Source organism: Fusarium falciforme, chromosome 3 (genome assembly GCF_026873545.1).
Source record: "Fusarium falciforme chromosome 3, complete sequence".
NCBI lineage: Eukaryota > Fungi > Ascomycota > Sordariomycetes > Hypocreales > Nectriaceae > Fusarium > Fusarium falciforme.
The window spans coordinates 92661-106703 of record NC_070546.1 but is presented as its reverse complement, the minus strand read 5'-3'; the positions used below and the strand labels follow the sequence as shown (position 1 = coordinate 106703).

The window sequence follows — 14043 nt, the reverse complement described above, 5'->3', positions numbered from 1 at the left end:
TGGCGAATGGTTGATGCTGGCTTTGGAAGGAGGTTAGCTGAGGGTGGGAATAGATAGAAGAGGAGGTCGCGAGAGTAGTCATTCTTGTCAACGATATTCCGCCCCAGCCGAGGAGGCGTCCCGATCCACTTGGACACTATTGTTGTGTATATAACTGGGACCTTCGTCCTCTTGATTTGAGCAGTGATTAAGGCCAACTTGACTCTCAATAACCTTCACATGCATGGCATCTTCCTGCTCACATTGACAATTCTTAGTCTGGACGAAGGCGATACCATAGACTAGCCAGCGGACTAGGAGTTCCTTGGGTCGATCTAAGCGGCGGGAGGAGATCGATTTCATGCCCTGGTAATCGGATATCGAGGGCTGGCTCGAGTCCACTGAGTCTCCTCGAAAGGACTTGAGCTTTCTAGTAGACTTGTCGGCATGATGTTTCAGGCGGAGATGATTACCATGCAGTACCCACCTACTGCTAACACCCACCTACTGCTAAGCAAAAAAAAAAAGTTCCCCATACAAAATACCTAATTTCACTTACACGGTGATTGACCAAAATTGAAGTAATTTGCGTGGAATGAAGCTTATTTTATTGATAGTTTCATGATGTTTTAGATTATCGCATTATTTTTTAGATTACGAATGCGGTATGGTCGCCTATGACTACCATGCGATACCCCTCCACCGATAAGACCCCTCTACCGATAAGCAAAAAAAAAGTTTCCCCATACAAAATGCCCAATTTCACTTGTACGGTGCTTGGCCAAAATTAAAGTTATTTATATGAAACAAGCTGTGTCTTATTGAGAGTTTCATGCTGTTTCGTATTATGCTAACGTACTCCACAAGCGAGCCGACCGCACAACCGAGCCGATCATTCAGATTTTCACCTTAAATCGTGATTTTAAAATAATTCTTAAAAATTCAAACTCAGCCTAAAATGGCTGAAATTTTGGAATAGGCTAATTAGTAAAATACCTATATAGAAAAAAAATCCTAAAAATTCATATTTATTAGCGCGCTAGGAACCTTATTCACACCGTGTTTTTTCTGATTTTTATAAATAGAAAGCTTAATAAATTAATTAAAAATCTGGAAAAAATACTGTCTTATAAATTTTTTAATAAGATATCTAAAAATTATTTTTTTATATTTTGAATAATTATATAGCTTATTTTAGAAAATCTGATATTGCTATTTTTAGCTATACAGTAGAGTGATCGGCTCGCTTGTGCGGTCGGCTCGCTTGTGGAGTACGTTAAGCTTAACAATACATAAGAATATAAGGTTATAACAATAAATACATAACAATAACTATGCCAATATTATGTATTTATTTATTATTGGGATGTCTGGTCATCACTAACTGGAAACAGACCGCCAAGTTGGTAGGGTCCTCGCATCTGGTCATGAACACAGCCTGCTACATTGCGTGTCAATGCCCGTCCTGTCGCACTCATTGGGCGAATTGACGGGACTCTGGGCAGCTCAAGCGAAGGTGGGCGCAACTCGGTGCCAATTTGGCCCGGATATTATGCTACCTCACTGGAGGCCAAGTCTTGCGGCCTATCAGCAATGCGCACTGGAACGATGGCCAAGGCGATAACGACGTTGAGAAGCTCTGCACCCGAACATTCCGTGGCGTATATCACCAGAGCCTGCCACTACTTTTACCTTGTCGGAAGGCACCTGTCATCCTCCAAGTTTTGGCGTTAGAACCAACTTGAAGACGACTACGGGATCTCGTCCATCACCATGTCAACCACAAGCGCTGGAACGGGCATGCGCATCGAGCGCTCGAATCCAGACGACGCTGCAATTGAGTTTTCGCCAAACTTTGCCTTTCGTCCCCCGTCAAACAAGAAGCTGTGCGGAGCATGCCAAGGTATTTTTCGCGGAGTCTTGGGTCTCCATGGCGACCAATTACCCGACGTCAATAGCGACATTGTCCGTCAGGTTGATATGATTTTCAAGAAAACGTCACTTCCTGACCAACAACTCCACGTGTCATTGGAAGAGCTGGAAAACTGCCGCTGCAGCCTTTGTCAGTTGTTCTCGAGCCAAATGTCCTCGATGGACCGGGCAAGGTGGCGGACCGCCGATTTGAATGATAAGAGTCGACCGGGCGGCAATACGAGCGTCTACTGGAGGGTTGATTCAATATCGAGAGATAAAATCAAGTTCGGCCTCTTTCGACAGACCTATGGCAACAACCCATTTCCGCTCATCATTGTCCAGCGCATCCCAGGTATGTAGCCCGCGGAAATTCGAGGCCGGTTCATTGCGACTAACAGTAAGTAGACACGGCGCTTATTCAACCTGAGTCGGGTCCAGAGAAGTTGATGCACAACGATGATGGTCCGGTTGTAGGGTCAACGGCTGACGCCATGATGACTCGCGTACATCAGTGGCTGTCACAGTGCCTCACATCGCATGCGGGTTGTGAAAGTGCGACGTCCTCGTGGTTTCCCAGCCGTCTCATCCAAGTCGGAGACGAAAAGACGTCGCCATCCATACGACTTCGCGCCAACGTTCCAACGTCGGCCCAGTACGCAACACTGAGCCATTGTTTGGGTCAAACTCCCACTTTAAGGCTTCTCCAGAACAATGTTGCAGCTTTTCAGACTGAGCTGCCAATGAACCGCATGCCACGGACGTACCGTGACGCTATTGCCGTGGTGAAACAGCTCGGATGGGAGTACTTGTGGATCGATTCGCTGTGTATCCTCCAAGACGACGGCAATGATTGGCACGCAGAATGCGCAGAGATGCACCTCATCTACAAAAACGGCATCTGTAATATCTCGGCGTCCCATGCTGAGGACAGCGAAGGCGGTTTGTTCAGCGAGAGGAACCCAGAATATCTTGAACCACCGACGGTGCAGACCGAGTGGACAAACTGGGCGAACGGCCACTTCGTCTGTATCAACCCGCAGCACATGTGAAGTAGAGGCGTCTCTAAATCAACTCTCAACACTCGAGGCTGGGTTCTCCAGGAACATGCTTTATCCCGGCGAACTATCCACTTTGCACGAGACATGGTGTTTTGGGAATGCCCTACCAAATGCGCGTCCGAAGCGGAGCCCGACGGGCTAATGACGAAGGAGGCTGGGAGACTGCCACTGGCGAAATTGAGGATAGAAAAGAAGGAACCATTGGAAATCTGGGCGGAGCTGCTTGGCAGATATACCGCGTCGTCGCTAACCTACGAGAAGGATAAGCTTGTGGCCATTGCCGGTGTCGCAAAAACCATACAGGATATGTCACGCAAATCCTCGCCCAGCCCCAACATCACCTACCACGCAGGGCTATGGTCTCGGTTCTTAGCCCAACAGCTTCTCTGGCAGGTACCTTCGAACCCGTCACCAGCCGCATCCAAGCCCAAGATATATCGTGCACCGAGCTGGTCCTGGGCATCCATCGATGGAGAGATCACTCCGGCCAGCTGCAGCGCAGAGTACGAGCGGTGGACAGTCGTGGACTCGATAATCACCGAGGTCACGCCCGCTAGTTCCGATCCATTTATGGACGTGTCGGATGGTATTCTGAATTTGACGGGCTGGTTATGGAAAATCGCCGGGACCCAGAGGGGCGAACTCACGCTATACCTCTGGTACGACGACGGCACCCAGCTTTGCAACTCCGTCCGCGCCGCCAATAATACTTACTTCCTCCCCATCTCCGGATGTCCGCCCAAACCCTTGGCCGACGGAAATTTCGTACAGATCATTATATCAGGCCTTCTCCTAGAACCTTGCCCAGACAGGCCCGGCTATTTTCAACGTATTGGAATGTTTTATGCCCTTTCGTTCACTCAGCTTTACCGGATGTTGTCAGCTCCCGTCTCTGATGAAACAGAGCCCTGCGGATGCTTCGGTCCAAGGAAGAGCGCTGTGAAGCTTGGGAGTCATGTGGTTTTTGCTAACTTGGCAGATTACTGCTGGCAAGGCAAGACTACATTTCTTCCTCTAGAGTTTGGGCAAGCTCCCAAGACGAAGTTGAAGATGGCAAAGGGCGCAAGCGGGACCAGCCAGCTGTTGAACCGAAGATACCAAATTGCTATTGTTTAGATTGTGTTTGGATGGTATTGATGTTGTCGATTCGTTCGAGAGACACGCCGATCCGACGCCGTGGTGGAGAGTATCACCAGCTGCTTGTATTCTGGTTATCAAAAGGATTGGACCTTGTTTTCCGCGGGAATCATTGAGAAGCTAGGGCGAAGCCTTCGCTTGCCTTGATGCGTTGAGTGATATGTGTACAGACAACAATTTACAAGATCGCCCTTCTCGTTTTGTCTGGCAGATGGTCGCAAGCATAGATCGATACTCGAAACCAGAGCTTACGAGGAGAGACAACAGCGGGACCTCTGGATGTGGCATGCTACGTTTAGTTTACCGCTCATATCTTCCAGTAGCGTTTAGTAAGATCCTCGTATTCGCACCGGATCTCATTGAAAATGGTAGATCCCTTCGCGCCGGTACGATGTGACGATAGCGCCGAGGGCTGCCGCAGGGCACAGACATCTATCGAATCTATCGCACCGAATGTCAACCATTGCCATTCGATTCGAGCGTGGCCATATAAAATTTCGAATCGAATCCAGCACGTCTCCCGTAGATTCGATATCGAATTCAGCACCTATCATTCGATTCGACGCCAAGACTCGATCGAAATTCGATCGGCGCCCTATAGGGAATACAACCGTCATGACAAGCAGCCGCTCCGCACTGGAAGCCATACGGCGGCCACGACAACAATCCGGCCAACAGACCATTCGGCGAATCTACGCTCATGTCAAGTGTCTTGCAGACGATGGCAACTCTCTCCCGATGATGTGGGTTCCAGCAGGAGAAGAGGATGCACAAAGTGGACAATGCAACGGGAAGGCATGCTGAAATGTTCACAATCAAAGATGGGGAATCTCTCGTTTTTCTTGGGAGGAAAGGCAGCGTCTGACGGTGCCAAATGGGCACCAGACATGCAGGCAGTACCGGTACATAGGCGTTCCAGTCCAGACACCCTGGACTGGACTGAACTGCCTATTTCTCACACTGGCGCGCGTAGTCATTGCCTTTCCATGAAGACGTTTACTGTTGGAGGACGTTCGGCTCGCCAAGCGCACCCTGGGGAAACCGGGAGTTGAATCCAATCACAGTCCGGGTCTTGCTAAATGTAGCCGTCTGAATTGACAGCTTTTGGTCCGAAACCAGCCATCTCACGCCTTCGCTGCAGGGAGGGGTCGTCAAAGATCCATTGTACCTGGTCGAGAAATTAGCACTCTGTCCTGACGGATGCAGAGAGATAGCATCAGGAACTCACGTTTGGAACGACCCTGCTGCCAGAGTGTTGACCAGCTCGGACATGATGAGAGGCTGCGTCTTGGTGACGGTTCCGGGCTCTGAAATCTCCTCCACGGAACCCAGGACGGTCTCGAGGAGCGTCGAAGCCGTGACGACGCTGGTTGACGGCGTGTTGACGAGGAAGAAGTGGCCTTGGATAGAGGGCAGTTGTCGCTTCTCCTGGGTCTTCTTGACTGACTTCTTGCGGAGCATCTTCAAGAATCCATCCCTCCTGCGATGCACCTGCTGAGCCTCCGGAGTAGCGGCAGGCTCCGGGGTAGAGTTGACCGCCTCTGGGGTGGTGTTGACCGGAGCTGCAGGGGCTGTCGCGTTGGGGGCAGCACCGGCCTCGCCTCCAGCTCCGTCCTCGATGTCGATAAAGGCGCCAATGACAGCAATCTCGCCAGCAGCGCCCTCCCAGACCATGTGCATTTCCATGGCCATGCTGGTGCCGTTGTCCAGGTGCTCGCTGGGCAGGTGAAAGTGGAACTGCTGGAGGGTGTACGTGACGCCGCCAAACGCCATGGTGCCCTCGCCCGCGACAACCTCGACCGTGGTGCCCAGGTTCTCGAATTCAGTGCCTTCAGGCATGTCGGGGATAGAGAGGCCGAGCTCAGCGGCAGGGATAATTGTGAAAGCTCCGTCAACCATGTCGATGGGAGACTGGTTCGTGCCGGTAGAGCAGAGGGCGTTCTCGGCGCTCAGTGCCACCCATTTCGTTGGGCCCTACGAAATCATTGGTGTTAATGGGTCAAGTCGCGAAGGATATGAATTCTAATCAAGCCCTTGGATGAAACGTACAATTTCGCCCGTGTATCCAAAAATGTTGACGTCGACTGTTCCCTCCTCGGCCCTTGGATGCAACAAGGTCCCGTAGGCGCAAGATGCCCATGCCTTGGACGCAAGGACCGCAAGGAGCCCGATCCGAAGAACCAAAGAGCCAGCCATTTTGGATATAATTTTCTTTACTGGAGAAACAAAGGCTTCAGTGGGATCAAAAATGAAGGGTATTGCGCCAGCGCAGAAGGTTGAAGCCACGAGCCGGAAAACGGGGGTATTATAGAAGAGAAGAGGAGAAACCAGTCCCCGAAAGAAGACAAATGGAACGGCAAACCGCGCGATAAGGAAAAAGGAAGGAAACAAGGTAGTGAGAATGGAGATGGAGGATGGCAATGGCCCGGGTGGTTTCTTATAGTAATATTCTCGCGACACGAGGTGCCTACGTGCCTACGTGGACATACATGGAATGAACGCAATCCAAAGGCCGAAGGCTCCCTCCCTCCTTCCCCCCCCGGGCCCTTGGATCCAGAAATAGAAGCACACGCGGGGGCGCTGCATCACAGCGTTAGCCTGGAGGTGGCCCTGGGGTCTGGTTTCATCTGGTAACCACGTCGCAAGCTAGTCCTCTTGTTTTGCTTGGGGGGGGGGGATCCGCGTGTGATACTCTAGACGTCGACGATGACGACTAATTTTGACCAACGGCTGTTCCAATGCAATTAACCTTATTCGCGATAAGGTAAAATTGGGGTCCAAAAGAATCTGAACAGCCTACCTTATAGGATTAGAATTCTTTCATAGCATTAACTTCATATGTATATATTTCTATTAAATAAATATTTAAAAATATAATTTATATATTAAAATAAAGCTCTAATTTTCCTCTTTAATATTTAATATATTATCCTTACGCCTAGATATATATATTAAGTTAGCAAGAAAGTAAGTTAATTAATATATTAATTTAATTAATAGTAATTACTACTTATGCTAATTTAATATATTTAATTAATTTTATTATATTAATTTTATTATTTTTTAAGAGATTTAAATATAGAAATATTTTCTTAATATTAAGCTTTAATTACTTCTAGATATATTTAATTAAATTAAGATCTAAGGAATATATTAGCTAGTTAATTTACTTAATTAAGTAAAAAAGTAATTAATTAATTAATAACTAAGATATATAAATTCTTATATTATCTTATTAAAATCTTTTTATATTATTATATATAAAAAATTAACCTTTAAATAAAGCTTTTTAATAACTTAAAGAAAAATATTTTTTTTATTTTATAACTTAATTATAAATTATAATAATAATATTAGATTTTCCTCTTTTTTAAATTATTCCTTAAATTATAATTAATAACTTAAAATTCTTATAAATTATAATATTAATAAATTCTTTTATAAACTTCTTATAAGGCTTTTAAAATCTTTATTTATATTTATAATTTAATTAGGATTAAACTATTAATTTATTAAAGAAAATAATTAAAAGATAATATTAATTAATTAAAACCTTTCTAAGTAAATTTAATATTTAATTTCTAAACTATTATACCTTAATTAATTCTTTACTATCTTCTTTCTAAGCTTAATATTAGGGTTAGGGTTATTAATAAGCTGTTTCTTTTAATAATAATATTTTTTATATTATTTTTTATTTATAATTATAATAATAATAAATAACTTAATATATTATTATTTAAAAGATATTATTACTTAGATAATTAATAAATTATTTATATATAATTTTATAATTATATTTAAGTAAAATTAATATATTTTAAATCTATTAAACTATAAGTTTCTTAAAACGCCTACATTTTAGCTTTTTATCTAAAGTTTATTAAGTTTTCTAATATTAATAAATATTAAAAATAATAGCTAATAAATACTTTATCTTAGCGGTAATATTATAATAGGTCCTTTTTATTTTTACCTCGCGAATAATAAGGGCTTAGGCTACCTTATTAAAATCCTAATTTAGCGCGTAATTTACGTAAATAATTAAGAAAATTCTATTATTATTAGATATTATTTACTATTATTATAGATAGTCAAAGATAGAGAGGGTATCAAGGGATAAAATAGTGGATTATATATTGGCGGGGCAGCGTTTAGATTTTTTTGGACCCTAATTTTACAGATGTAGGGCCAAAAAGTCACTGCCCGACTTGTTCAATCCTTGTCAGCTACTTATAGGTATATCCCTCTTCAATCCGCTCCAAGGGGCCTTTCTCTAATGCCTCTATAGCTTCAGGGCGTATAGCGGAAGCGTGTGTTTTATTTGCCAACTGGAGCGTGCTATAAAATATTAGTGTCTAGCAGGGTCAAATGAGATTGAAGTATTCCTTGTATCTACCCTAGTTGTGGCTTTTTCGTTGCTTTTTCCTGGGCAAGAACTATTTGGCCCTTCCTCCGTACAGATTGGGGACTAGAGCCGCGAGATTGAATCTAGAACCTGACATCACCAATTCCCATGCATCAGGTCCGAAACCATGAACCCGGATCCAAGGAGGTCCAGAACTCAATTGGCCATCAGGAAAATGACCTGTAGATAATCTACCGCCGTCTTGACTCGTTGTCCTCCCTCATGCTTGGGCTTCGATGAGCGACTCTGGGCCCTGAGCCCTCGGCATTGAAATCTGGGGGTTCCGATTGATGGTTCAAACGCCCAGATTCAAACATAACATCCGGAGAAGCCAGATGAATCAAATTTGTTGCGTTCTTGATCAGTGAATCTGTTTCGACGCGGAAACGCTCAAACATCTGCGGTCCTAACACAACGTTTTGAGTCCATGTGCCAGACTCAGGTCAAGAAGCGCTTTACTTCCGGCGCTGTTTACCAGCTGCGCTACTGACTCGTGGAAAAAAGCGCGGCGAGCCTCAAAAGATTTGAAAAAGGTTAGTGGTGTTCCATCGGAATGGCGTCTTGCTTCGGTAGATTGATAGCGCATCTCAGCTTGAGTGGTTCAAAACGGTATCCGACAAGGCGCTCAAACGACCGCGCCCTAAATTTAGGTTTGAGACGACAGCCACAGGTTTTCTGCTTCCCAACAGTGGCTAGTTGTGGTTTTCAGGACGGCGGTTTGTCAGAAACCCGTGCAAGGGGGGTATCAGAAATCGCCCCTGTTCCAGACCGTTTCATTGAGCAACCCCTGGCCCCGAGCAGCCAGCGCGTCAAGTCAAACACGGAGAACCACGGATGTAACCCAGCCACAGCGGCCAGTGCTGGCAGAGAATACTCGGGAGTTTTCAGCCTCTGGGGGGACTCCAATGTCAAATGTAAACACACGAAACGGAGTCTTATTGGCCTTAATCACTGCTCAAGTCAAGAGGACAAAGGTCCCAGTTATATACACAACAAGGCGCCCAAGTGGATCCGGACGCCTCCTCGGCTGGGGCGGAATATCGTTGACACTCTCGACCGCACAACGCCGCACCTGGTCAAATGGGTCAAATGCCTCACCCCGGAGTCCCTCGTTCAAGTCACTGGTACCCTCCAGCAACCCCGTGAGCCTATCCGCTCTGTCACCGACTCTGGTCTCGAAGTCGCCGTCTACTCCGTCCACCTGGTCGACGTCGCGCATGGCCTGCTATTTGATAACTCCGGTTTTTCCCAAACCCCCCCCCGAGCTGTTGTCAACCCGCATTCTCGACCTCCGCCATCCATCCAATAAGGCCCTATTCCGCATCCGTGCCATGATACTTCGGACGTTCCGCCAAGTTCTCGAGGACCAAGGATTTGTCGAGATCCATACCCCTAAGTTGCAGCCAGCAGCGATAGAAAGCGGCTCAGAGATGTTCGAGGTCAGCTATTATAGTCGCAGGGCGGTCCTGGCGCAAAGCCAGCAGCTAGCCAACCAGATGGCGATAGCGGCTGGCTTAAGAAAGTGTACGAGGTACGTCGATGGAGGCCGGGCTGAATGTATTTCACGTCTGACGTGCTGACTCGCAAGATCGGTCCGGTCTTCCACGCAAATAATTCCGAAACCCTGTTGGAAGAACTGAGGGTTCCCCCTCGACTTCAAGGTTAAGAGGAAGCTATTGGAAGCTGCTGGAAATATCGCCACCTATCGCCACAGGCTGATAAAGCAGTTGTTCTAGTTGATTCCACATCGCATGGAATAGGCATACATAACCTGCATTGAACTCTAGAAGAAGACAATAACAATAATAACAATCATCACAAGATCAATCCTTTTATTAAGTGCATTCAGCATTCCTGCGCAGTCCAACAACAGAACCTTACAAGAAGCCCAACAAGATCTTACCGAGTGCACCAGCCTTGATGTCGGAATGACCCTTGGCCAGTCATACAACTATGTCATCCAGATTGTTGACGATGCCCTAAAGCATGTCTTTGCTACTGTATAGTCCATGCCCGAGCTCCAGGTCGTCCGTGACCGGTGGCCCAGCAAAGACGTCTGGCTCGACGAGACCCCAATTATCCCCTTCACCGAAGTTTTGCAAATGCTCCGCAACGACGGTCGTGATATTGAAGGAGAAGACTTGTCCACTCGAGATGAAGTACGGCTGGGCGAGCTGGTCAAGCAGAAATACATGACAAATACATGACCGACTACTACATACTCGACAAGTTGCCCGCCCATACTCGACCGTTCTACACACATAGAGCCGAAGGCACCCAGTGGGCAAACTCATTCAATATCTTCTTGCGTGGTCACTGGATCTGCAATGTTGGGCAGCGGATTCATGATGAGCAGAAGATCCGGAAGAGCATGGAGCATTCACAGATAACCGAAGACGACAAGCAGGGATCTTGTCTACTCGGACCTACTCTGGTATCAGCATCCGCCATAGCATTTGATTTTAATTATAAAGATACTATTATTACTTTTCTAGATCGTTATAGAGATAAGATTATAGTGAACGGCAACTAATAAGTTATTCTTATTATTAGCAAGTAAGATAATATAGTTATGAGTCAGGTTAAACAGAGACTATCTTCTTAGGTTTGGTTATAGGATAGAGACTTATGGCAGGCTACGATCTATTAACACGTTCTGACCTTGGCAGTGCCTAAGAGCACTCTTGATGATCTGGTGGGGATGGAGAGGAGAGATAATCGACGGCAAAGGGACCCCCATGATGCCAGAAATATATCAATATCATCTCTACCTCCAGTACAAAGAACATAAAGGCTTTATGATCTGCTATGCTATATCCAAAGCCTTTAGCACCTTATCTAGTAGCGGCCCCTTTTCTAGATTAATTAAGTTACTCTCGAGCTAAGATAGAGAGCTAATACTAATTACTACTATGTTATTACTATTTTAAATCTTTAGTTTCTATTATTACTTCTTGTTAATTTTGATAAAAGTAATTATTAAGGTAGTAGTAAAGAAAAAGGGCATAGATATAAATATAACTAATTATCTTTAGTAATATCTAGACTTAGCAATATGGAATTCCATGCCTCCACACTATAGAGATATATCCTTCGGACTTTATTACGCCCTCCCCACCTCCGATGGGGGCGTCACCGTATTTTATTTCATAGGCGATAATCTACGAGTACCAAGATGCTTTGGTGACTGACTTTCGCCTTCGCTGTGATCCATCGCCGGCTCTGTCTCACGACACAATCGAATAACTGATGGCCCTTCGCCTAGGCGACTCCGTCCGACCTTGTGCCTAAACAGCTGCAAGCGGCTCAGGAGCATCAAGCGGCTTCTGTGCCCAAACAGCCTTCAGCAAGACGTATGGGTGAATCTTGCGGTTTCCAAGCTCGCTGCGGAAACGAGCAAGGTAGACAGTAACCTCTTCCAGCGACCAGCCCAAAAAGTTAGCAGTAAAGTTAATAAGGCCCTCGGGATCCCGTGTACCAAAGACCTCCCCAAACTGGCCTATCTCCTTAAACTTGGGATCTTTGGCCCACGGGCTCAGTGGACACTGTAGTACGAGGAATACCATTAGTACATTTCTTTGGGAGTAAAGGCCTATATGGTTGCTTACCTTTCCATTCCACTCTTGGATATTGACGAATCCAGCCTCTATCATGGACGACATCTGGATTCCATCCCCAACCACAGTAAAGACATTGCCAATCTTCTTAGAAGCCTTAATAAAGATTTGATCCCACTGACCCAAAGCGGAATCTGGCGTAACAGTCCCATCATCACTTGTGACGGTTGGCGAAGGCTCAAAACTCTCGATCCAGCCACCCGGCTTAAGGACGCGGTAGGCCTGTTTGAACAACTCGGTCCAGTCAGGAATACTTCCGTGTAGATAGCGAATATGCACATAATCGAATGACTCCGCGTCAAACGTCCAGTCCTGGTTGCAATCTTCGATTTCGCTAGTTGGCAATGAGAAATGGATCATATTGGTCGGTAAGGCGTCTTACAACTTCAAGTTAGGAGGGACCCAACCAGGCTGAATAGGAGAGATGTCGGTGCCGATGACTTCGCAGCTGGGATACTCGTCGGCGAAATCACTAACCTGTCAGGAAGGCGGGACAAATCAAGGAGTCATAGCCCAACTCACATGGCCCATATACCTGTAGTGGCTTGGTGATCAGTAAATAGCGACTCAACATTAAAAGCTGGAGGTGCTTGTACGTACCAGTTCCAGTCCCGATATCAAGGGCTTTCTAATTGATGACGAGCATCAGCTTAGAAATATGTCCAAGACTAGATAGAAACACCTCGACTTACCTGGATATCGGCCGTTAGAGAGGCCTAGTAAAGGATTCCATCCTAGGCGAGCGTCCACATGTAGTAGCTAGAAGCTCGTTAGGCAAATGCGATAGAGCGATAGTCAAATTAGAATCTTACCCAATATCCATAGTCTCGCTTTGGCGTTCGTCATTAGCGCCCCTGGCTAGAGGTCAGATACGGGCAAAGCTTGACGAGGAGGGCTCGCGAACCAGTAGGCGGCATTTCCTCTCTCGCTATAGTATGTCCTGCCATTGATAGTGCGGTATGCAAGAATACTCGACGAGAGGGAAGCTGTAGAGCTCTCAACGTCGGATCCCCGAGTTGGATCCTCCTCTCCCGCTTGATCGTCAGCCTCGAGTGCCTGCAGCTGGGCCTGTTCAGGCGTCTGGGCCTGTTCAGGCGTCTGAGCCTGCTCGGGCGATTGGGCTGACGATGGCGATCGGGGAGACTGGGGAGAGCGGCTCTTTGGGGTGCTTCCGGCCATTTTGAGTTTGATAGCGATCGAGGTCAGGAGGGGGCGGTGGTGGAGGTGACGAAAGTCATGTTGGGTCACGCAAGACGCGTTGGAAAGAGGGGTTCATTATAAACCCGGACCTGGCAGGGATACGGCAAGGGAACCGTGGGGCCGTCTCTGCTGTCATGGCCTGATTGGCAGAAATTCTGACTTATATATGGTGACTTGTCATAAATTCCAAGACTTTGTTTTATTAACTCCATCATCATGGCCACGATAACGATCCTCAAACTCCTTAAGTAACATCTGATTCTGCAATAACTCCTTGGCTACCACGGGATATGACACAATGACGGCACCAAAACCCAATGCCTTGAAACAACGAAAACTAGGGTTACATGATGATCTCTTCTAGTTTGCTGATCACCTCCACCATGTACCTCGTCCCTACGACAATTCCATCCTCATCCTCGAGTCTCTTCAAGTCGCCTTGCTCCGACTCCAGTCCCGTTAAACACGCCATGGCAATGTCGGCATACTTTTGCCCCATCTTTCGAGGGACTGCGCCTGCAGCTAGAGAGATGTATGTTTTCTTCAGCTGCTCCGGACCCTTGAGTGCCGACTGGGATGCGTCCTGCCAGACCAGTTTCCCAAGTTGGGCAGCCGACTTGTCCTGGAACGAGGCCCAGAACGCAATCTCGATCAGAACAACGCCCACACTATACATGTCGTCTTCCATCTGAAACTCGTCACCTTGCTGAAGCCGCTGTCTTCGCGGACT

The 14043-nt window shown here is 46.5% G+C and overlaps 3 protein-coding genes across 3 annotated transcripts; 1 reads left to right on the top strand and 2 right to left on the bottom strand.

Annotated features, from left to right (window-relative positions):
• Window positions 1–1752: 1752 nt before the first annotated feature.
• Window positions 1753–2942, top strand: NCS54_00334400 (HET domain-containing protein; the record flags this gene model as incomplete). The annotated part of the gene is made up of 2 exons (XM_053148921.1): window positions 1753–2245; window positions 2299–2942. The coding sequence occupies 2 exons, from the start codon at window positions 1753–1755 to the stop codon at window positions 2940–2942; spliced, it is 1137 nt and encodes a 378-aa protein (XP_053004896.1).
• A 2142-nt stretch (window positions 2943–5084) lies between these two features.
• On the bottom strand, window positions 5085–6284 carry NCS54_00334300 (Carbonic anhydrase; the record flags this gene model as incomplete). Its single annotated transcript, XM_053148920.1, has 3 exons — window positions 5085–5256; window positions 5317–6062; window positions 6138–6284. 3 exons carry the CDS (start codon window positions 6282–6284, stop codon window positions 5085–5087), a joined length of 1065 nt encoding a protein of 354 aa, XP_053004895.1.
• Window positions 6285–11783: 5499 nt separating this feature from the next.
• NCS54_00334200 (Hypothetical protein) lies at window positions 11784–13292 on the bottom strand (the record flags this gene model as incomplete). Its single annotated transcript, XM_053148919.1, has 5 exons — window positions 11784–12041; window positions 12105–12447; window positions 12496–12585; window positions 12926–12967; window positions 13018–13292. The coding sequence occupies 5 exons, from the start codon at window positions 13290–13292 to the stop codon at window positions 11784–11786; spliced, it is 1008 nt and encodes a 335-aa protein (XP_053004894.1).
• Window positions 13293–14043: the final 751 nt, after the last annotated feature.